This window comes from Onychomys torridus, chromosome 13, assembly GCF_903995425.1.
Source record: "Onychomys torridus chromosome 13, mOncTor1.1, whole genome shotgun sequence".
Lineage (NCBI taxonomy): Eukaryota > Metazoa > Chordata > Mammalia > Rodentia > Cricetidae > Onychomys > Onychomys torridus.
The window spans coordinates 72,582,482-72,608,714 of NC_050455.1; the positions used below are offsets into that span (position 1 = coordinate 72,582,482).

Genomic DNA, 26,233 nt, shown 5'->3' on the forward strand with positions numbered 1-26,233 from the left:
GATGCTGGCTGGAAAAGCTAAGCAGAGTCAGACGAGCAAGGGCAGAGAACCTGGAGTGCACAGGATCAGCCTGCTAGTGGAGATGCAGCTGTTAGTGAAGATGGGCCATCAACTGTCCTCTTCTTCCTCATGCAAGAAAGAAAGACGCTCTTGAGACAGGAAACTAATGTGATAACCACATCTCTAGAAAATCCTGGCCGAGTGTTAAATCAGTCATCAAGCAAGAAGACAAAACGTAGAATTAATTCCTGAAGTTTAGCAAAACAATGGTGAGTCCTTAATGAGAGATGGAAATTGTAGAATTTAGAATTTATTGCCTAGCATCATGAGATACAATTATTTCTATTGGGGAATACTTTCATGCTGTGAATTAAAACAATCTGTGCATGAATTAAAATACTAAGAACTACTTTACAGAGCAAGGCACAGCTAAGTTTAGTGGAGCCTAGACAGGTAAATTTTGAGTAAAACTTAAGTGAAACCTTGAGGATATTTCAAGTTCAATAGGTACACAATGAAATGGCTTTAAATTTGTTTTCTGCAGTTTAATAAACAAGATTTAAAGTACTTAAGACTCCCCTTGCCACTTGGAATAGTGTAGTAGGATGAGTCCCATCTGCTGTTGTAGTGTTTAGTGTACGATCTTCTCGTATCTCCCACATAAATCTTACCGAGACAAAAGAAAATTCTATAGGACTGTAGTAAGCTCAACCAAAAACAAACAACTCAGCAGTAGGCACTTCAGGAAATTCACCTACTCTCAGATTCAAGCCAATACCAGAGGTGAAACAGAAACTACTCGGGCACAAATCTGATGGGCAAGCAGAGATTTTATATGATTAAAAACTATACTCTGCCACATGAAAGGTCGGGCTGTCTCTTGTTAATATAGAGATGACAACACAGAACAAAAGGAAAGAAAATGAAGAAAAATGTTAAGACTGTTTCATTTTTGTGTAAAAACAAATCTAAGATTTTGCTACATAAATAATACAGTAGGAGTGTGTGCTATGTGTCTAAATTTAGGCTTTGAAATTATAATGTGGAGTAATTAATGCTAAAAAGTTATGAAGTTATGATGGAATACACTGATGTGTAATGGATTAGACTTCTGGATATTTTAGACAGGAAAAGCAACAGAAAGGGGTCCATGTTTACATATAAATAGAATGAGATGTCATTGCCTAAATTAATAATGCAAACTTGAAAAATAGCCCCAGGTTCAAAACACCAATTATAAAATTCTTTTGTAAACAAATCTACACTCATATTTTTCATGAATAATTTTAACTAGTAGTATTAGTGTGCTAATGTTCAATTTATAGAATAAGAAATATATTTTCAAATACAATTTAAATAATATTTCAATTTCTAATGATAGTTAACTTCCTTGCAAATAACAGCTAATATTGGCAAGGACAGCAGAAGCCAGCACAGTTTTGCATATAGAATGTACACAGGAAGAGTATTTAAAGAGCTGAGTAATAGGACATTGTGGAGGGAAGAGATAAACATATGCATCTTTTTAGGAGATATGTGAGCATCCTGCTGTGATCACCGTGCCCATCACACACACACAGAAATGTACCAAGAGGAGGGAGGCATTTCCTATGTGTCTGTGGATAGCAATGCTGTCATATTCTTTCTGCTTTTCCTCATTAAGAAAATTTTAAAAAATCTGCTCATATTTCTACAGTGCATTCATGCCTTAATATATCTGCTAACTCTTTCAATATTAATGAAATTGTTCACTAGTAAAAGCCAACCACAGCACACAGAAGGCTAAAGATTTTGAGTGAATAAAAAAGCTTCAAACCGTTTACTTTCAGAAAATAAAATCATACAAATGTTTGACATAAACACAAAATCAACCTTTACCAAGGACAGGAAATATTTGAAAAAGTGACATGGTGGATGAAAGTGCCCTAGTTATTAATTTACAAGCCGTGATGACATGCCTAAGAGAATGCTATCTACTCCTGATCATAGAGCTCACAAGATGCTGCCAGCAGGCACCAAGGAGCTCCTATGAGTCAAGGATGCTGTGGTATGAGACAAGTTACACACAGGATACATACTATGACCTTAACCTTAGCAAAAGGTCCAACATTCTTTCAAACCAAGGAAATCACAAGTATGTGGAAATATATCTGTGCATACAAGTATCATGAATCTACCAAAGTGTGATGATAATATAAAAAGATTCAAATGATAAACTCTGCACTAGTATTGTCAAAAACCTTCATTCTAAAATCTAAAAATGTACTTTAGTCACTAGCAAACAACAAGACTTTGAAGTAAGACTATTACTTTCAGAAAAAACTTCTGAAAGGAGCACAGGTGTAAAATAATATGATATATATATATATGATATAAAATATAATATGAAATAATATACACATATAAATACCTAGTATACTGATCATTATAAGTCAGTGTGTCTTGAGGTCACACAAGTGTTACAATCGTGTTACAGGAGACTGATTTTCAAGTAAGGCATTTTGAAACTGTAAAGTGTCTCAGCAATTGGATTTAATAATTTCTAAGTATTGTAGGAAGTTCTTAAGATCCAATCTGGACATGGCTTATAAACAAAATTTCAACACACTATAATGTGCAGGACAAGGAAGCTGTACTTAACACTCTGAATATCAACCTACGAATGAAAGGTGAAATAAAATTGATCTTTTTAAAATATAAAAATGAATGCATTAGGTTTACTACATAAATCCACATGCCAGACTTTGCCTAGGTCCCAGCTTCTTATACTGTGGAATTAATGAATCACAAAAGTCTGGTAATGGTAAAAGGTTTTGAACACCGGTAACTCTGCCCACTCTGACACACACACACACACACACACACACACACACACACACACACACAGAGAAAATCAAAGTCAAACTAACAGTGGAGCATAGGTATTTCTGGCATAATTGCCCAATTGACATCTTATGACATCATGGCAACCATACTGTTGAATGCACAAGAGGCATGCTTAGTATGCCACATGTCTTTGCCAGAGATTTCAAATGCCTCATGTTGAATGGAAGACCATTGTATGTTTACAGAGGGTTTTTACTGTCCAAACATTTTTTAAAAACTATCATAAAAACATAACAGTTTAGTTATAAAAAAGACAATATTTTACTACTATCAGTCCTAGACATGAAAATATTAAATTAGTATATCTTTGCATTATAAAGGCTTAGAATGTTTGACTTTTACAAATAGCTGTTTGAATTACTGACTAAAATTGCATTAAAAATGTTGAATGAATTTTGGGTTGGGAAAATTTCCAATAATTTCCAAAATGGGCCTAAACATTCTTTTCAATTCTGCACTATATATTTGTGCAGGGTGGTGCCATGAGTATTGAAGTTTATAAAGTCAGAATATGATCAATTCTGAAAAACACTGAAGATTCTCCCCATGCAGTAGTGTCATCCAAGCAATATTATTTATGTCTATAAAAATAAATAAGCACATCTCTCGATAGGAGGCAAATTGCTCTTTTCTTAATGTAGAAATATGTGTATAACAAAAATTTCTTTAAAATATCTTTTAATATATATTAATCAGTAAAATATGATCTGTGTACTAATTTAATATACACATACATCCCAAACTCATACTATTTACTTGGGCAAAACTGGTTATAAGTGGAAAAAGCTTAAGAAGCCTTGCTCTTGACTGTATTGGCCATCCTGGGCCCCCTTTCCATATACTTAAGAAAAAAATAATAATAAATGTTTATCTAGTTCTAACTCTGTTCTGGTGTGTGTGTGTGTATGTGTGTGTGTGTGTGTGTGTGTGTGTGTGTGTGTGTATGTGTGTGTAGCAGGTAGGTATATGAAAATATATTTGGTAGTAAAAGAATAAAATCCAATGTGAGGCTCCACCACTCCTGTTGTACATGGTCACTCTTAATTGTATAGAAGTTCACTGAGTTGTATCTTTGGGTCTGGTTAATTTGGGTATGTGGATTTTATTATTACTTGCAATTTTTTATCATAAAGTTTAAAATAAAGTAAATAATATTATAGTCATCCTACCAAATTCCATGGGGGAAACAATTGGAAACATAATTAATATGTAAGTTATTCTGAAGACAATTAACATTATTAGTAAGCTGGCTTCCCATTTATGAAAATGATATTATGTATCATGACTTATTTGCATATTTTTTTTAAATTGTTTTATCAGCTGAGAATGAAAATTTGTGGTTGAAACTTTACCTAACAAACTCAAAGCCCTTGTCTTAATGCTCAGTAATATAAGAAAAATGTTTTATGGCACTTATAGCAAATGTTTCAGAGATTTTTAAAGCAATGTCTAGATATTTGGGTTCCTGGGCTATTATAAAAGTTATCATCTTTTGAAAAATTACCTATTTATTTAATAGTGTGTATATGTTTATGTGTGCACAGAAACAATACAGATATGGACAGGGCCTCAGAGCATGAGAGCAAGTCCAGCCATGAGAGCTTGGACATTTGTGACCTCTACACAGTCCCTCCCCTCCACAGTGCACCTGCCATTTGCGCCACAGTATTGTAGTTTGGTTTCTTCTTCCCAGTTCTTGTCCACATACCTGCTAGAAATACTCTTTCTTTGTATTTCTCAGAGGTTCAACCTCAAGACAAATGTTCCTTAAAGAACACACACTAAGTAGTCACTATGCTCCAGGCCAATCAGAGGTTTTAGGAGAACATGAAAAGCCACAAGATGCCTGGCATAATACTCAGTATCTCCACGAGAGCAATCTTTTCTTAAGCAAGAAGTAGTTGTAACTGGGAAGAGTTTAACAAGTTGGCTTAGACAACCTCACTGTGTGTGGAAGCTAAGGTCCACAAGAACCCAATAAGGCAGGCTCATTAATAAGCAGTATCTCATGATAATGTAGCTGTGCTGAGCCTGAATCCTCACAGCTTGAGCTTCCTCACATCCCTCTGCTGTGAGCAGGCCCACAGTGAAGACTTAACCTGGGTGCTGTGGCTACCCAAGAATGGCACAGACAGCCTCCCCACAGTAAGCTCCTTTGTTCTGTCATGCTTTCTCTTAAGCTATGGTAAATGAGCATTATCGATTTACACTGTTTGTTATGAAGGAGTACCACTTCCATCAATTTATACAGAGCTTTGTATACCGTCTTCTTTGAAACACCTCTACCACTTAAAATAATGTGAAAACTACAGTTCCAGAGAAGGATTGCTGGTATAGAACTAGAAGGTAGTTACAAAGTGTTTAAAAATGAGAATGAAAATTGATACTCAAAGAAAGAAATTCCTCCTCCAAAATAAGAACAAAAGCCTTATGCACAGGGTATAAACTAAAGCTTTTAATCCAAAGCAAGGTGTAGTAAGAAACATTTTTTATCATTTTCTGTGTTCCTCCTTTACAGGTAACACAGCTATAGTATAAGCTCTGCAATAAGGTTAAAAAGGCTTGCAAATGTTTTTTAACAGGCCAAATATTCATCAGGAGATTAGAATTTAGAAATTCTAATCTTCTCTCTTGGGCTACCTCTAATTAGATCACCATTTCCCCAAACTTCCAAGAAATACCACTCCAGTGTTATGTGTAGACAGAGCCCATAAAACGTTGAATGAATAAATAATGAATGAAATATATATGTAATATCTCTGTTCTATTCAATGACCTTTCACATAAAAATTAATGCAATAAGGTGGATGATGATCAAGATTGTGGCAATATATTTGCCAAATGCACAGGTTACCTCCACAGTCACACGAAAGTCTGCTTTTGGAAGAAATCTCCAAGTTCAATACAGATATCCTAATACTCAACAGAAGGAGACTTTGTATTTCTGTATCATGGTATTGTAGATGTAACCGTGTTGTTAAATAAGAAACACAGAGCCAATTTCAGAGTTAAAAGCCAAGACATCAGAGCAATAGCTGAGGGCTGAAAACCTTACCCTTCACTGCTGCTCTGTCTTTCCTCTCTGCCAGAGACCTACTTCCTGTGTCCTGTCTTTTATATAGACTTTCTGTTCAGCCTTCGCATTGGTTGTAAACCCAGCCACATGACCTCCTTGTCACTGCCTGTCTGTACAGACCTCCAGGTCTTCTATTGTTGATATTGAGATTAACGGCGTGTGTTGCCATGCTGGCTGTGTCCTTGAACACACAGAGATCCTGCCTAGCTCTGCCTCCCAAGTGCTGGGATTAAAGGCGTGCACCACCACCACCCAGCTTCTGCTCTGGCTTGCTCTGACCCCAAGGCAACTTTATTAATATACAAATAAAATCACATTTCAGTACAAATAAAATATCACTATATGGTATAGGTGGTGTGTGGCAGTCAGAGTGGAAAGCTTCAGCCCGAGGGGAATCCCTTCACTAATACAGGAACCACTCAGTTGCCTATAGTCCATCAACCACAGACTGCCAAAGAGGTCAAGCTCACGTTCCTCTTCTTGGGCAGCTGGACCTGGCAACAAGCTCTATTTCCCATTCTCCTGTCACCATGCCTCTCTCCATGCACCTTGCTAGCACCTCTGAGTCGCCACAGACGCCAGGGAGTGGACTGAAGAGCCAAAATCTCCAAAATGCTTTCAGCACTAAAAAGCAACTGCCACCTCCTCTTGGCATAGGCACCGTGCAAACTGACACTGAGACACCTCGAAAGCACAATGAGATTCAGGACCAGTCTGTGCCCAAAGACGTCCTTTTCTACATTCTCCTAAGGCTGCACCATGCACCTCTCCAGCCAGTGTTCTGACTGCTTCTGAAGCCTCAAGCACTAGTGGTGAAACGACACAGTGAAAGGCAGAAAGCACTTCTTACATCATCTTCACTGCCCCTCAAAGTCAAGGTCGTGCCACACACTTGGTAAACAGTGGACTGTTCACAATATACCCTAAATGTGAGCAATGAAATAAATACCCAACAAAGGGGAAGAAAGGGTTATAAACCTAAGCATTGAGATTATAAAAACAGAAGTCTGTATGTAATTTTATCATGTGGAAGTATGCTATTATCAGTGTGTCCACACACAGAATATGCAACACCCTACGTAAATAAGGGCTATGCTATAAAGGCATCAGTGTGATTGGCCATTGTAATAAAGAATCTAAGGGCTAAGGAAGGAGTTCTCCAATGGAAGGAAATGGGTATACTAAGAAAATCTATCACCTGCCTTCTCAGTTTTACAGTGAAGCTAAGACTGTTCTGAAAAATGTCTGTTTTTTAAAACTTGACTGAGATTAGGAATTACATACCTTGCCTAACGTGTACCACGCATTAAAGTATACCAAAACAGACTGGAATAGCTAAGTTCTGCCAGGTTCCAAATGATTATGGCAGTGCTTCTGACCTCATTACCTGTAGTCACACCAAGGGCACCTGTAGGGCTTCTCTCCAGTGTGCACACGCTTATGACGAGTCAAGTGTGACTGGGTTGTAGAGGCAAAGTTACACTCATCACATTTGAAGGGCTTTTCTCCTGTAACAAGAAACATACATTATGAATATTAAAAATATCAAAAAATGAATATTAATTGGACATGAAGTGTCCAAGCTTAGTATTAACATGTAAGAAGTTTACATCTACAAAAATTTACAAATATTTTTTGATTCCAGAAATTTAGGAAAGCTAGAGGATATTACTGACTTTTCAAAAATTGACCAATAGCAAGGTTCATAATATACTGTACAAACAGGACTCTAGGTTATAAGTAGAGGCTAGGACTCTGGAATAATTTTATAAGCCATGATACCTGAGAGCCATTCCAAAAATCTCAGTGAGGTTAAAAACATGGCCAATCACACAACAGACGTAAGATGCAAAAAAATAAATTTCTAGCATTAACTATGAAGAAAAATGAAATGAAGCCATTACTGCAATAAGTGTTGGAAGCAAAAGGAATTATAACTATGGGATAGAAGGTACGAAGACTCCAAAGAACAAATGATGGAATGTTAACTCAATGCTAAGATGTGCAAATAAATCCTGAATCAGCAGGGCCAGGGTGGACAAAAGTGGAGCCTCAGGGCTGGCCTGTGACAAAGTATGGAGCTCATCCAACTGGTGCTCTCCTTTACCTTCTCCTCCATACTCACTCAGTTTCCCATTTCACTTGCTACAGTGCTCCCTGAGCAACTGACCCACGGCTACTTAATTTCAATGACTATAAATTCAACGTTGAAACTTAAGACAACCCAGCCATTGAAGAAAATGTTTTAGTATTGTTGGAATAGTTTAGAAATGTGAACCTATTTTCTTAAGTACAACTTTTATCAAAACTATAGATTATATACTTTGGATGCAACTTTGCTCTTTGAATTGAAATGTGCTAGAAGCATAAAATGCATGCCAAATATAAAAATCTAAGTACAAAGAGTAAAACAATGCTAATAATGACATAATAACTTTATTTAGAAGTGATTATCTTGATATTGCTGGTTAAGTTAATAATTATCAACATCATTTTACCTGTGATTTTCCCTATTTTGTGAGAGCCAGCAAACATGTCCATGTTACATGTCTACTGACAGTGATGGAGCAGTGAACAGCTCACTGCTGTACTCCTCATAGAGGTGATGTTGCCGATAGGTTCTTCACCAGGCAATTCTGCATCCACAACACACTGGTGTCATGTTTCAACAAACCCACGTGGTACTTCTTCTTTTCCAGCTTTTCATGACAGTATGTATACTGATCTATTTAGAACTGAAAGGAAGTCCCTCCCTTTCTGTGCAAGTGTCTGGGAACATGTGTTTATGTGTGTAAGTGCCTGTCCAACTCTCTCTGTCCACCATGTGGGCTTGGTGGCCAGCACCTACACTTACTGAACCTTCTCCTCAGTCTGAATAATAACTGAAGGGCTTTGCCAGGCCTTGCCCTTCTCCCCCATTCCCTCTACTGTGCTCAAAACTGTTAGACTCCATTCCTAAAGGTAGCCACCAAGGTCCATTCCCTTGTTTGGCCTCCTCCTGAGGCTGACTACCAAGGTCCAGCTACCCAACTACTGAAATCCAGCAATAAGAAGCCCCCTTTGCTTCACCCAATTAACATGCCCAATTAAAATTAAACACCCCATCCTAACACGGAGTTTCCCCTTGTACCTTTATAAACCTCATCCTCCTATGGGCCACATCTGCCTCCTCTCTACCCAGAGGCAGTCCTTTGTCCTCTAGGACAATTCCCCTACCTCCTCTTCCTGGCTCCCTTACCCTTCTCCCTTTTCCTCTATCTCCTGTCTTTGTCTCTTATTCCCTGTTCCCTGTCCCTATGGGGTAAAAAAAAATCTCCTTTGTGCTGACAACTAGGTTTTGGGGGTCCTGAGTCAATACTTATCCTTTCAATAATAATTGAAAGTATAACTAAAGTATTAAAGATACTTATTAAAGTACATTTGCTCCCAAAGTACCCTAGTAAAGATACCTATTGAACATTATCTGTCTTCTTACATGGCCTCACACATTGTTTTACAAATATTTAACTTATACCCATACATCCTGCTTGATGCTATTTATCTCCCTGGAAGCAGAGAGGCATGGCTGGGTGAAGCCAGATGAACTGGAATCCTGGTTTTGCCCCATCTCACTTGCTAACTGTCAGATCACCTGAGAAAGACCAAGAGGATAATACCACCAACATTCAGGATAACTGTAAAGATTGCAATGACAGAAAAATAAGAGAAGGAACACCCTAAGTAGAGTCCTGAGCGACCACTGCTGAGACACAACAGCCACAGCCTTGCCTAGAGAGGAGAGCAGCACAGAAGTGTCTCTCACCACAAGCTGGGTCAGTGGGCAGATAGTACACAGCACCAACTGGTGGTTTACATACGTAACGAGGAGGGCTGAAAGCTACTTACTATGTTGTAGATCTTATCTAGAAATCTCTGTATTTGATTTACTCCAGTTTAAAAAAAAAAATCAAAGAGCATCTACAAAGCAGAATAAAAGAATGTTTATTTAAAAAGGCTTTTTAAGATAAATTTCATCTTTAAAACAGATCTAAAGTCACTCTTTGTTCTTCATTCCTAAACCTTTGGTCAGACAACCTAAGACACAGTAGATAATGTGACTAAAATGACTGTGCAAAACACACACAGACACACACACACGGACACACAAAAGCACTCCTAATAATAATGTACGCTCATCATAGTGCCAGGGCTTGATTTAACACAAGGTTTGATATACAATATCCATATTATATGTCTAATGGAAAGTAATATTATCTGTTTAAATTTAAGTGAAGAATATACTACTCCTGGAAATGGATAAATACACACAAGCATAAGAGTAAATATTATGCTTATTTTTGGAGCTGAATTTATACACTAAAAACAGCACTTTTAATTGAACATCAATGCTAATGTGCAACATACATGAAAAGAAAAAAAGCAACAAACACATGCTGGTTATTTATCTAATTTGATATCATCTGTATGGGTAACACACAGTATTTCAAAAAGGTATCATTGGCAATTTTATAGTACATAAACCTAGTTTTTTAATTGATGAAATGACAAACAAAATTAAGATAATGAACATGATTTGTCCATAAAGGATTCCTTGACCTGCCATACATACCCCTGATTGTTGGAAGTCCAAATCTTAACTGTTTTCTTCTATTATATGATAATCATTATCTTCTAGAATTTTATATAACAAGAATATACAGTATATTTTGTGGGGGATATCTTTTACTACACACAGTTACTGTTTTTTGATTCAGCTACATTGCTAGGACATAAATTATTTTCCCTTTGGGGAATATATTGATTATATTATGGCTTGCTTCTGTTTCTAAGTGGTTCTCAACCTGGGGTCACATCCCCCAGAGGGTCACATATCAGATAGGAAAATTAGAGTTATGAAGTAGCAACAAAATAATTTTATGGTTGAGGGTCACCACAACATGAGGTATTAAAGGGTCTCAGCATTAGGAAGGTTGATAATCACTGATCTAACTGAAGGACATCTGAGTTTTCTTTTCTTTCTTTTTTTTTTCTTCCCCCGCTACCACAAGTGAATTTGGAATAAACTATCAACAATAGGCAAGCCTATTGCTTGGACATTGCCTGGATATGTGTTTTCCTTTTGTGTGGGGGGTAATTTTCCAGAAAGTGGTATGGTGGTATATATTTATCCTGGGGTGGATACAAAATATTTTCTGAAACTGTCCACCACTTTACATTTTCTTACTGCATACAAGAGTGTCCATAATCTGATGTGTTCAGTGCTTTAACCCTGTATTTCCCAATGGACAGCGACATCCCATGTAAAGTTTAATGGCTATTACCTCATGCCCTTTGGTGAGCTATCTAATTAAACCATGTGACTTTTTCACTAATTTCCTGGTTGCTTTCTCAGTAGTGTTTTGACAGTTCTGTTATGCTCTAGATAAAAATCCTGATGACATTTGTGATCTTAACATATTTTCATCTAGCCTGTGAGTCATTTCCTTCTCAGTGCCATTAGTGATTACTTTTATATAGAGCTTTTAACATATTAATTTATAATTTTCATTTATTTGTTCATTTGTAAAGCATGCTATTACCATAATAATAAAATCCAAAGTCACATATATTTTTATAGGATTTATATACAGTTTAGATTGTGCAATTCTGAGTTAATTTATATACAATATGAAGTATGTCTTAAAGCTTATTTTATTGACAACAAATATCCAGTTAACCTAATACTACATGCCGAATGGTTTAACTATCTAAATTTCCCCTTAAAATCAACTGATAACATGATATATATTTTGATTTTGTTTCACTGATTAATCTGTCTTCCTTGATGCTAATATCTGATACCTCCGACTATTATAGGTTTGGCCTGGAGTCTAGGAACTCTGTTCCTTCTCAGCCATGTTTTATTATTTCAGATTTTTGTATTTTTACACGAATTTCGAGTTAGTTTTACTGATTTATGAAAGAAGGAGTTTGCAGGGCTCGATGTGGCAGGAGCCTAAGTCTTGGCGATATTAGTTCTTTTGATTGGTACTCATGTCATGCGTACATACATGATACACATACATAAGCACACACACACACACACACACACACACACACACACACACACAAAGGAAATGAGCAATTTGTTCAGGAAAAAATACAGTACAGAAAAATATACCTTCAGGTTTATCAGTATTACTATATAGCAAAAAGGTTAATCCAAACACCCAAACTGAAGACTCAAAGGAAATCTTCAAAGTTTGAAATGAGAATTTCAATTCATTAAATATCTGATAATGGTCAGAAACTAGAAAGCAGTCTAAAATGTGATGTGTATGCCTGCTGTGTTAGAGCTTTTCCCAATTTTTAAAAACTAAAATATAATCACATCATTTCTCTCCTCTCTTTCCTCCTGCCAACCTCTCCCAACCTCTCCCATGCCTTCACCATGCCTCTCAAATGTATGGCTTCTTTTTTTAAAATTATTAATTATTGTTTTACACACACACACACACACACACACACACACACACACACACACACAGAGGAGAGAGGAGAGAGGATGCGTCTGAGTACAAGGCTAGTCACTTGGTACAGCACACCCAGGGAGCTCATCCCTAGAAGAGTCCAGTCCTTTCCTCCCAGCAGTCCTTAGTTGTCTTAGTTCTTTGTCAGGGTGGGGCACGTGAGAGATCCTCCTTTCCTGAAGAGGTCTTGTTAAAAGTACTGATGGAATACTACTACTGACTTGTCTATCATTCTGATACCAGAGTTAACTGAGTTAATACAGTAATTATTCACTGACAAGGATAAGTCAACAGGGACTTAGACACACCAGTTTAAACCCCAGACAACACTGCAGTCCTGGCTACTTGGGTGGGTGAGTGAAAAGGCATCACTAGAGTCCATAAACTCAAGGCCAGTCTATGCAACAGTACTGAAAACCAAAGGGTAGAACAAGGAGAATTTCTGTTGCTCTTATAACTACACTTAGCAGTTTTCCTGGTACAACAGAACTTACTCTATTGGGCTGTTGTTTTCATTTCATAAATGCTTTCTTTTACAAGCATTAATCTTGTCCAAAATACTCAGTAAGAAACACTTTGCCTCTAAAGCCTTACTGATAGGAAAGGAGAAAAAACAGAGATAGCAGGACAGCTTGTTACCATAGTGCCCTGTCTTTTTGTGTGTCAACCATCTGTCAGACTGGCCAACCACATCTCCTGGAAATCACACTTCACATTCCTTAGGGTGGACTGGTGGTTATTAAGCTGGCCAGGTCTCTCCAACTGCATGTGAGGATTGGTGCCTGTGCCCTTGAATCAAGGGTCTCTGACAGGTGATAAAAGTAAATCTCAGAATGGAAGATGTTTCGTGTCAGCCCCCTAGACAGCCTGCATTTCAGTCAGGAATTATTTACGCCATGTGGAACACTTTGGATACCTATCCCTTTCTGAACCGCTTGTAATTTGCCTGGACACTGTGGTAAAAAGGTAAACCACGTCAAGACAGACACATCAAAGAAATATAGATTTCAAATGTACCATCAAGTCTAGCCTTGGGGAAAAGGGTGTGCGTTGCTTAAACATTTTAAGTCCTACATAAAAGCTAAGTGCCTAGACTGAGTTGGACTGAGCTGTTTGTGGAGGCCAAGTCTTTTAAGAACTGACTTTGGTATTAAAGAATCATGTTTGATTTGTGCCACAGAGGCAGATAAATGCCAGGAAGACAGATACCTCTGTCTCTGAGACATTGTCCTATATGGTATAAAGTTAATAGCAAAGTAATAAGGAGCCTCTGGACCTGACATAAAATATAAAGTTGTGCCGGCTCGATGCAGGCTTCCTGATCGATCCATCAGCTGGAACGTCTGGGATCGTAGCATTATGGCCTCCACTGCAGGGCAAGGGGACAGTGCTGCTGGAGGGGTGTCAAAAGGGGGTCTGCTATCCCCTGGAGCCACATGGGATGGGACAGGAAAGCAGAAATGCCATGGAAATCACAGAACTTTGAATTATCAATGAGCTGAAAACATGAATAAAACACCATATGACCCCATGGTTTCTACATATATATATATATCCAACTCTCTTTTCATTTGCCATACAAGAACAGCTGGTACCCACACAGCTTCCTTAAATCGAATCCTTACATAGGAATTATATAATGAATGTACAAGTGGTTTATGTTTTTTAAAGTTATACTTTCAACATGTTAGAAATTGCAAATTTACCTTCATTTTAATGTCTATTATCCCTATGGGAATTTCATCCCAATAAGCTCAAGATTTAAAAGCAATGAGTAGGATTCATTTTCATAGATCCTGAAAATATTATATTGTGAAGTGAAGCTGCCTGTATCTGTATAACATGGCATTCCAAGAATTCAATGTTCTGTAAGTAATATATTTAAATTTTCTTCTTTATTTTCAAGAATTTAATTCACGTAATAAATGCAGTAGGACCATATATACTCTCCACTTTTCCCTAATTCCCACAGAGCATCCTAACTTTATGTCTTTGTTTTTTAATAACCTCCTAAGTCCAGTTAGAGTTGCTCATATGTGCTTGGTATGAGCCCATCTGCTGGACCATGGGATGCTACCAGGAGCCACACCCTCAGGATGTTTCTCTCTTGAGTCAGGGGTGGACCCATGAATTTCACCCCACATGGACTGTAACTGTAAAACTCAACTGTCCCCGTGGTACATAAAGGAAAGTATCATTTGTAGTGACCAGTTTTGTTACCATATGAACTTCATTAGTAAAGTCTTGATAGCAGAAAAATGTGGTTCTAATGATATTATAAAAGAAAATTGTCCTGAGACAGTACTACCCTAGACACATATTATTTAGAATTATCAGAATGACTGTTTGTGAGACCACTTTCTTTTCCTGAATCATGAAACGTGAATATCATGGGATAGGCTATCCTCCACATAGATATTTATTTCTCACATTGTATCTTTGCTGTTACTCTCTCTTAACATCAAGAATAACTGCTACAGCATGGACTCGCCATCAGAAGGACTTGCAGGCTGATTGATAAGTAGAGGAGGCAGGCAAAGAGACAGAGGGATATAAACAAGTAGGCAATGGGTAGGGCTGAATGACATAGGGAGAGAACAGAGAGAGCCCAACATGGGCTCTCCAGGACCCAGGCAGGAGGGTAAGACAGAGCTTTGCAGAAAGATATCAAACAGCCTCGAATATCTGGTCTTGGGTCACTTGATTTTTTTTATCCAATTAAGATAAAGTTCATGAGGATATCTGGAGCCTTAAATATACAGATGACTACTTTTTAAGCATATAACAAGAGACTAACATTTATACACTCTGTATTTGTGAGGTACATGAGGACTATAGAAGTTTTCATTTGCAAAAACCAGGAATAAAGAAGAGAGCAAAATGTGAGGCCAATGGTGCTTGGGTATCTAACACCTTGTCTCATGTCTGCAGAGAGCAGCCAGAAGCAGACTTAATACTGACCTGTGTGCTGCCGGCGGTGTTTGGTGAGGGCGTGCCGGGTTCCACCGGCAAAGCCGCAGAGGTCACAGAGAAACGACTTCTCGCCTGTTGCAACAATAAACAGATGAGGGACTGCGGAGGTCACAGATCATTAAAACATATCTATCAAGCCTTTCAGGGTTACTAATTCCTCCAATCAAATGTTTCCATGTAAATATGTCAAATGGGAATGAAATTACCACTGCGGTTTATTGACTGTGATAAAATCTGAAAAGCACCACTGAACATAATTACATACTTGTCAGACCCATAAAAATTAGCTTTATTATCAATGGAATGGTTTTGTACAACTTCATTTCTAGTAGATGTCTTCCAGATGGGGCTGCTTTATGCACTTGAACAGTTTTTATGCATATCCTGATTTTTTACAATTCCCATACATCTGGCCTTTCTGAGTTGAGTAAAGATTGCTTGGAATAGTTAATATACAGTATATATAACTCTGCTTAAATAAAATATATTGAATTTTTTAACAACCTAAGAACACTGAATTGGTTTTACTTGATTCTATCAGGATCTTCCTTAATCACCTTACACTTAATAATTTGAATTAAACAGTTTCTTTGAACAGAACGAGGATCCACAGGAAATGGAACTCACCTTACTTACTACCAGGAGACCCTCAACACTGTTCGTGTGTCTTGAATTTTATGGTATAAAAAAGAAGTCTAGAGATTGGTTAAAAAAAAATCTATAAAAATTGGTATCCCTCATCTTCAGGGAAAGCTCTGGACTGGAAACTTGTGCAGAACCAAAGGCACGCTTTGCAGACGTGGGCTTGCTAAGTGTGCAAAGCATTTTACACATACTGACCTCTTGACCTACATACAGAGTCTATAAGGACTGCATGTCATTATACTGTAGTATATTTAGCCAGCAAGACAATCCATCCCATAAGACTCACAATGAAGGGCAAAACGGGATAAAAATGGAGAAGTTAATCAAATTGTAAAAGACTTTTCCAGAAATAAAGTAAGTCATTTGTATCCATCTTTATTGACTTCAGTCACTCAAATTTTAAAATGACAAGTTCCCCATAATCGGCCTGCTTTATTGCATTTTTGGGGTTTCACAACAAGTTTAGTTGGCAATGCATCTGCAAACAATAACGGTGTCTGTAAGGTTAAAATAACAAAGCAAAAAAAAAAAAAAAATGACTGTAGCAATTAAAGAACAGCGCTTCCCTTAAGAGTGTTTCCAGTTTCCAAACTTAAAAGAAGACATGAAGAAGCCCTTAGACCGTGTCCAATTTTATTTCCAAAGAGATGTTCAGACGGTCAATATCATTCAAAAGACAAAGATAAAAAAATGCTTTTGCTATCCTTACTATCCTACTTTGAGGGTCACACTTAATTCCTTGATATCATTATTTCCATATAGGAAAAATAGAGTAGATGGGCTGTGAAGAATAAAGTTTAATTGTAATCACTTATTTAATTATTTAATCAATTTAAAATATAAATCTTTTTAACTAGCCATAATATCAATTAAATAACATGGAACTAGCCCTTTTTTAACTAAAAAACCAATTTGTTTCTAAATATTAGCATTTTCTTTTTCAAGACAGGGTTTTTCTGGGCAGTTTTGGTGCCTGTCATGGATCTCACTCTGTAGACCAGGCTGGCCTCGAACTCACAGAGATCCGCCTGGCTCTGCCTCCCAAGTGCTGGGACTAAAGACATGGACCACCACTGCCCAGCACATTAGCATTTTTTTTTAAATGTGGAGGCAAAACTCTTTTCTACAATTTACTCATCACCAGTTTTTGCATGTACTTCAGAAATCAGCTGTTCTTCTCATGCACAGGGGCATAAGGACTACAGTGTAGACATGTATTTGTGCCCTGTGCACACATGCACATGCATGCTATGAAGGGGAGTAGATATGCCTAATGAGGAGTGAGCATCTCCCATTCTCGACAAACATGCTGCCATCATTCCATTTACAAAATCTTTGTGACCTATTTCTTTTTTGCAAAACAAACATATTAACAAATATAGGAGAAAAATAGCAGAATTTAACATTCTCTACATGTGTTCATGCTGCACATGTTAAGGTCTACTCTCTTTCCTATTTACAGTATACACACATGAAAAGGCCAAATTATTCATTTTCTGGATGATTTGATTCTAGAAACATTAGTAACCTTGATTTTTCCATGTGTAGGAGTTTATCTAATGTGGTAGTCTCAGATGTACTGAATGTCATATTTACCTTGGTAGCTTGACTTGTTTTCAAATTCAATTTTTACTTGCTTTTTTTTCTTTTTTTAAAGAGAGTGGAGGGGGCTAACTATTGAACAGTGGGCCAAGAGTATTTTTTGAGACAAGAAATTAAAGAAAAACTCAATGAGATATTTTACTCAACCAAGAAGGGGGTTCTTTTAACATGTCATATTTAAATGATAACAGAGATTTAATGGAAGACTTCTTTTAATAACAACTTGAATTAGTTTCAAGTGTGCCATTTTGCATTCAAACGTAGAAAGACATGGAACCGATCCTTTATTTTCTATTAGAAAACAGCCACTGTCCCCTATCTCTCATTATGGTGCAGACTACAAGACCTAACAACAAAAATCCATAGTATTGATCCAGCCAAGTCTCCACAATTATTCTTTAGAAGGAAACGCCGACGATAAATTACATCTGCACTGGCTTTTCATCTGCTGTTCGATATAAGTGATCTCTCAGGGCAGGCTGGAGACCTTAAATCGTCAACACCCTTGTCAAGGAAGCTAAGGGGGCCTGGGCTTCCCACAAACTGCTTCAGGAGAACTTTCAACCTATAATTTCTAACAATAATACAGGATTCACCACAATCAGAAGAACATTTCTGAATGCTGATTAAAATTTATTATTTTTTCCTACAGGGACTATATTCTGAGTAGTGCAAAGAGAAAGAAGGCCACAAAATTACTGAATAGCTGATAGTACCAGGTAGGGACATGAGGTGAATACTCAAACAGAAGATCACATTGGGCCCATTGTACTAAGATTATGAAAAGCCTATCATGCACTAAGCACCTGACCATAGGGTATGATGGGATATGCGTTAATAACAAACAGTTCTAACTGGGCAGCCTCAGAACCATACTCTACAGACAGAACCTCCAGATGGCTAAGTTATATTACACATGGTTATTGTTAATGTGTTCATGCAAACTGTATGTGAATTTGAGCTTTTTAAAAACAGTTTTCTGAAGACACCTAATAATTCTATTCAGATAAGCCTCTGAGTTTTAAGAATGACTCTTTCCTGAAGAGAGATACTCTATACCTTCTACGTAGGAAATGGTACCTAAAACTAAGATTCAGTATGGTTAAAAGTTAGAAATTTAGACTGTATCTTCAATGAAATAGAAGAGCAGTTCTCTTAAAAAAAAAAATGTGCCAATGTGACGAGGGTGGCATCCGGAAGCTAAGAGTAAACATAAACACTAGAAATGAGCTGTCAGCTCTGAAGCTGTGCTGCTTAAACACATGCACACACACAAAACTCATACTGAATTGTCATATTAAAGACATGCTGACCAAAACTGCAAATGAAAGAATAAAAACATTTTCATGTGCAATTCCCATTACCTTAATTTCAAATACAATTACCATGATCTCTGCAAGGAAGTCAAGTTTAACACTGGGTGCTATCAAGAAAACCATTTCCACTCAAATGAGCACATGTTCCTAAAGCCCAGCAGGCCTCCCTTGGCCCAGTCCCTGATTGAGAAGGGATGGGGCACACCTGTGTGCGTCCTGTAGTGGTCTTTCATAGCCGAGGCTGTGAGGAATGAGTAGTGACATGTAGGCCAGGTGCACTTAAAAGGCTTTTCTCCCGTGTGGAGTTTCATGTGGTTGTTCAAGGCCCACTTCTCGGTGAAGCTTCTATCACACAAGTGGCATGTAAACTTCCTGCAGGAAGGAGAGAAAAACAATGTAAGTCTGACCTGCACACTCACATCTAGGACTCCAGATACAGTGTGGTAACCCTCAAGTGTGGCGCACACAGCATCTGCAAAGGGAACCGCAGCCTGGGTCTGTCATGTCTGTATAACCAGGCATTGATTTTTCTGTCGAGGCCTGGCACTTCAGCCATTTATTCTCTGCTTTGCGGTTGGGCCCAACGGGTTTGAAAAATTCTGTTACAGTCCAGTCACCCCTGAGGCAAAAGTGAGAATAGATTTCACCTGTACAGGCCTACACCACTTATCCAGGGCATGGGCTGTCAGAGCAAAGGCTAAATGAAATGCTATCCATACTCAAGCACTCAGACAAGCTCTGCTGTCTGCCAGAAGGGCGGCTGGGCTGCTAGAACAGCAACTCCTGAGAGCGGCCCCACAGGCAGCCCTGAATTACCATGCTCCTGGGGGTGAAAGGGAGATCCCCCCCACGAAATGGTTACTGATTGAAAGGTCCCTCTGGGTTGTTGACATGAGCACATAAAAAAGTTTTCTTTTGACAAAAATAAGTCTGCATTCATACTCCTCCAAACATGTTCCATCTCCTCTGATCTCAGAAGTGAAGCACAGTCAGGCTTGCAGAGAACTTAGCGACAAAATTAAACATTACAATCACATTTTTCTAAAATGAGACTGAGAAAGAGAAATACAATTACCTTCTGTACAAAAACAAATCTAAAAATATCAAATCAATATCTCTTTTAGAAAATATTTCAAATTTGTACTCCAGTTTTAAATCTTCCAGTACCCTGGAGGTACAGACTGAGAGCCATGAGCATGTTCATACCTGCTCTGCCCATTCCACTTGCAGTTATGAATTCATCACTAAAATTTACTTCCTATTTCTGATGCAATTGTGTCTTAAGTATCTCTGTGAACAATAGTGCTCAACAAATTAATTCAGGATAATGAACAAATAAGAGAACATTTTTCTTAAAAGTTAAAATTAAAATTATACAATTGCAGAAAGTTGATAAGCATCATAAGAGACAACAGAGATCCAAGCAGCCTGGAGAAAAACATAAGATTCTAATGGCTAAGTTTTACATTATCAATATGGGGCCATAGAAAAATGTATACTTTCACATAAAGTCATTAGCCGTGATTTTCAGCAATTCCTAAGTTTTGTTAGGAGAGGAAAAGAATCCTAAGCTATAAAAAGCCAGTCTTCTAATTTGGTGTTAAATGCAGATTACTTTAATAAATCAATGGAGTTCCATAAACTCTGGGATTCCAGTTATAAATCACCAGCTTTCTTTACTACATACAAAGTAATGTTCCAGATGTAAAATAAGTAAATAATACCAAATCTTTAAGTAACGGCACAGCATACCTGATGTGCTTCATCAGTAGCCAGCTGTCAGTTTATGTCTCCCTATCACACATGTGAGGAGGCACCGTCTGCCCAGCGCACACGGCTGACTTTGAAATCCTTGTATCATTTGATCATTGCTGACTCGTTCTAGAGAATGACATATATAACTAAATACCTTGAAATGCACTGCAAAAAATATCATGTCCGTATATCTCTTTGACGGGTCTTCATGCATTTAGCATTTCAAAACCATGACAGGGATCTTATTTCCAAGATAAATTCCCCTATCTACTTATTTCTCCATGTATTTATTGTGGAACTAACCTTCTCTTACAAGAAATAAATAAGGAGGTTAAGTAGATGCTATCTTTAACAAATAGTTTCTCCAGACTGTATTACAACTTTATGAATGACAAAATAAATCCCTCAGTTTTAAATCTACCATGATGTACATTTAACAAAATTACATCTACACAACCTCAATGTGCACTGTCTATTATTCATACATAATAAAAATGTTAGACTAAAGCTCAGTGCCTGTCCAGAAAGGACAAAAGCCAGATTTTAAAAAAAAGGGGTGGGGGAATAAAACTTCCTCTGGACTTTCTAGAAACTGTGCATCTACAATCCTCTTTATGAAAACAAGGAAGTTCAGTCACTGGGCAAATGAAAGAATGTAAGCATCGCCAGCCTAGGCTACACTTATAAAGACTGAGATCTATTTGGAAGCCTGCTGTCTCCTGGAATGTCATGAACATTGTGTCAAATTTTCGAGGATGACTTGTTTTAAGTCAGTCTAATGTCAGTGAAGACGGTGGCCTCTGAAGGACCCTTGCTTTCTGTAGACCCCTCAGGAAGCACATCCAGGAGAGCAGAAACTGCTCTGCAGCACAGACCTGAAACTAAAGGACAACAGGGTGTATTCAGGAAGCCTCTTACAAAGAGCTGCCATCTTGAGACTGTATGAACACTGCTCTGGAGAGTACAGAGAAATCAGAAAAAGAGGAAGATTTGGGTGTCAAGAAAATCTACTAAAAAGGGAGAAAAACCATTCATAAAAGTAAACTCCATATAAAAAGCCAAAGAAGAAGAAGAAGAAGAAGAAGAAGAAGAAGAAGAAGAAGAAGAAGAAGAAGAAGAAGAAGAAGAAGAAGAAGAACAACAACAACAACAACAACAACAACAACAACAACAACAACTAGCAAATGATAGGGCCAATCCCAGGGGCGTGTCACTCAGAAAGCTGGAAACAGAGATACCTGAGGGAGAATGCCAGCAACAGGAAGTGCAGGGGAAAACTTCTCAACTGGGACAGAGCCCTGAAGGCACACAGAGGTACAACACACACATAGCCCACTGTCATCCAAATCCCTCCACACACCAGATCGAAGTCAAAGCCCAGTGACTTGGAAAGGGTTGAATGAGGCATGGATGCTTTGCTATGTGGGCTTACGGGGGAGATACAGTACTGAGGCAGTCAATAGGAAGATGGATAAAAAGGTGAGTAACTGGTCCTCACACACAGGTTCCAACAGGAAAGAAGCAGTACAGGAGACAAGGGGACTGGATCTGCTTCACCCTCTCCAGGTGGAAAGACAATGCGGGAATGACCTGGGAGTTCTAAGGGAAGTCAATTCAAACAGACTTGAAATGTATTGCCTTTAGCAATCCCTGTGAAAACATACATCTGCACTCTGAAGGTCTTAGATGAGAAATCTATGATGTTAAAACTATCTGCAATTAAGCTCTTGCCCTAGTGGGTAACAGTGAACTGAAAGTCCATTAAGGGTTCATTGGTACAAACTTACAATGATTCTGAAATGGAATAGGGGTTCCTAAACGTTTTTCTAGTGTTCTGGCACAGCTAGAGGCCTGTGCACTACTCAGCACTGTGTGTGACATTCCCTTAGCTCCCCTGCTAAAATAGAGGGAAGGCTCTGGTCCTATCTGCTACATCAAGAGAGCACAGCAAAGAGAAGGGGTTGGTATAGACCTCTTTCAATGGTTTCTACTTGTGTGATTTGTGTTAACTGAACCAAGAAGAAAGTCTACACTTCAACACTACAACTGAACAGGGAATACTAACTAATCTCATTATCAGCTATTGAATAAAAACTAAATTTTTCATTGGGATGCATCTTGTACAAAGTTAAAGAATAGTGTGAGCTTAAATGTGTTATATGACTAACCTTTTACATGTGTTTTCACCTTATGCAATTTTTGAGCATTTGCTTGGTTTTGAATGGCTAAACAGGAGAAATGTTGTATCAAATGTAGCAGGAATCTTAAAAGTTCTTATTAATACAATCAAACCCAAGGCCAGTTATTGGGGTGAATGCTGGAAGATCAGAGAAGCAGAACAAGCTACAGTTTCCTCACCTCACCAGTCCCTCAGCTGGTCTTGTTTCCTCAGACTGCAAGCTTCTGTGTCCTCATCTCATTGGATCTCAGCTGAACTGTGCTGCTCCAAAACCTGAATGCTTATCCAGGAAAATGCTTAACTAACTACATGCTTTACTCATTTAGTTTCTGGTCCTCACGCCTTATATACCTTTCTCTTTCTGCCCCCACTCCCTGGGATTAAAGGCGTGGGTCACCATGCTTAGCTGTTTCTAAAGTGGCCTTGAACTCAGAGATCCGCTTGGCTCTGCCTCCCAAGTGCTGGGATTAAAGGCGTGTACCACCACCGACCAACTTCTGTTATGGCTTACTCTTCCCATTTTCTAGCCACCATTTCTGGCTTTGTTCTAGTGGCTGTCTGTTCTCTGACCCCAGATATGTTTATTTTGGGGAACACACAATATTTCAGGGAACATAATACCCACCACAATCAAAAACCAAATTTGAACTTTGAATTACTTCTATAACTTTCCAAATTACTAGAGTCAATTCTAAAAGGAATTTTAGATTTATTTTCTTCAGATTAAAATTTTAAATGCTATTAAAAATTTAAATTCTAGGCAAGTAGATTTTGCTTATTAGAAACTTAATAAAAACGTATATATACATCCCATTTCTAAATGAAGATAAAAGTGTCTTGAAAAGCCAACTTTATTACCCGACATTATAAAATAGATAAGAGGCCTGGCGGTGGTGGCACACTCCTTTAATCCCAGCACTCAGGAGTTCGAGGCCAGCCTAGTCTACTGAATGAGTTCCAGGACAGCCAGGGCTACACAAAGAAACCCTGTCTTGAACCTCCCTTCCTCCCCTCCCCCACAAAAAAACAGATAAGAAGACCATTGTTATTTTTTTCTGATGTTTTGAATCTGTTCCGCTCATGATAATCTTGCAATGCTTGAGCAGTGCTTAATTTAATACTGAGCTTGTTCTAACGCTAATTTTATAATGGAGAATCTGGTCAGGAATATACCATTGAGACATACTTGTATACATAAAGTTATATTAAAAAATTCCTCTATTCAGGTTTTAACGGCCTTAAGGAGAGGGTTAGGTTTAACAATAAAATGGACTATCATTATGCTATGAAAATAAATAAACTTTGGCCATACTTATCAACATAGGTTTTAAATCTCAATGGTACACCTACAAGAAGAACAAGTTAGAGATGCCAGAAGTAGGGCTCAGTGATTAAGAGCATTTGCCACTCTTGCAGAGAACTTGGGTTCAGTTTCCAGGACCAACATGGTGGTTCACAAAAATCCCTAACTGCAGCTCCAGGGGATCTGATGACTTTGTCTGACCTACAGAAGCACCAGGCTCACATATGGTTCACACACAAACACACACACACACACACACACACACACACACACACACACACACACACGTATGTTGCTGGCAAAACACTCATACTCAAATTATTTTTTAAAAATTAAAATAAAAGTTGCACCATTTACATAAAATTTTACAAATGAAACAGAAATGTGTATGACACACTAATTTGACACTGCTTCTTGCTGGCATGGAGAAAGGAAGGAATAAGAAGGTGGTAGAACACAACTATATATCTAACTCTTGTTGTTTATCAAAAGAAAGGAATCTGTAGTAAACAGAGGACAGTAGCATCTTCCAAAGTATGTCCTGTACTTGAAATTTTTTTACAATTTACATTGAGCATTTAATAAAACAACCAAACAATAATTCTTATTTCCTCTACATGACACCTTGTTGCAATCCAGTCAAATTAACAAATACTACAAACACATTTACTAGAAACAGAAGAGAAAGGAAGATTGGGTGAGATACATCTGAGTTTAAAGAAGAGTAAGCTAAATTCCAGTGTAATAAAAACTATTCAGTCACTATCCTTCAAAACTGTGATAAAGTGTTTACTCAAAATCATCCTAGAAGTAGAAATACTCAAATTCAACTAACAAGCAACACTCTTCTTTATAAAGAAACACAAGACAGAACTATAAAACAATAAAAGATTAGAGTCCTAGGAAAATAGCCTAATGAGCAAATAAATATTTCAACAATTTCTAAGTTATCCAAATACTACCAAAGCACAGGCAGTTCCTTTGGAATAAAAGGCTCCTTTTTAATGACCATAATTTAATAATGATATAATGACATACTGAGAGATGAAATGAACATGATGAAGTCTTTGCCCAGTAGGGTTACCATGTAAATTTCTGCAGAGCAGGGAGTGATCACTCCTTTCCTGAACAAAGCAGCTCATAAAGACACAAGCAAATACAGACAACCAACCACTGCAGTGAAGCCACATCAGCATCTCACACTGAGAATGTGCCCCAGAGGACAGGAAAACAAAGTGAGGAAGTGCAGGGAATTCTGTGTAACAAAGTCACTATCTAAAAACACTACCATTGTGAACACTAATGGTTTTGGCACAGACAACAACTGAGTTGGAAAAACAAAGATGGGAGTAGAAAATGAGCAGGAAAAAAAGAAGAAAGAGGAGAAAGAATAAAGCAGAAAAAGAGGAAAGGGAACAGGAGGAAGAGAAGGAAGAGAAAGGAGAAGGAAGAGGAGCAGCAGAAACAACTGCATTTAAACACTATGCACTATTACTATGAAATTTAAAAGATACAATAAATACTTCATTTGTTTTCAGTGGTACCTGGTTGTCTTTCATCTTTGACTTTCAAAGTTCTAGGTAAGCCTTGAATAAAATGTTCAACTTTGAATTACATAGAAAATGCAATTATTACTAGTGTGCCTAACTGAATAATTAAAAAGACACACTGAGAGCTAATTTACAATGACTTTACTGAGAGCCGAGGTCATGGTTGGCATCTCCCTTCAGATATCTGAAGGTGCATAGGTCCTGGTGAATAAAACAAAATGTGTTCAATACAATATAAATATCTAGATTACCAAATTAGGCTGGATTTTGAGCGTTTCCTACTGCACGCGCGCGCGCGCACACACACACACACACACACACACACACACACACACACACACACAAATGAGCATAATTTAGATCAAGAAGCCCTAAAAACCTATGAGCAGGAAGGTCTCCATTACTAAATTCAGCTCTGAAGCCTCCAGTGTGGCTTCCA

General features: G+C 37.9%; 1 protein-coding gene across 1 annotated transcript in view; it reads right to left on the reverse strand.

Annotated features, from left to right (window-relative positions):
- The window catches only part of Znf407 (zinc finger protein 407), a 410,446-nt gene that overhangs the window by 134,847 nt on the left and 249,366 nt on the right, over positions 1 to 26,233 (reverse strand). The window contains exons 5-7 of the mRNA XM_036204673.1: positions 19,213 to 19,379; positions 15,433 to 15,516; positions 7,350 to 7,470 (exon numbers count right to left, since the gene is read on the reverse strand). Coding sequence (XP_036060566.1) covers positions 7,350 to 7,470; positions 15,433 to 15,516; positions 19,213 to 19,379 — 372 coding nt within the window. The remainder of the gene's footprint in view (positions 1 to 7,349; positions 7,471 to 15,432; positions 15,517 to 19,212; positions 19,380 to 26,233) is intronic.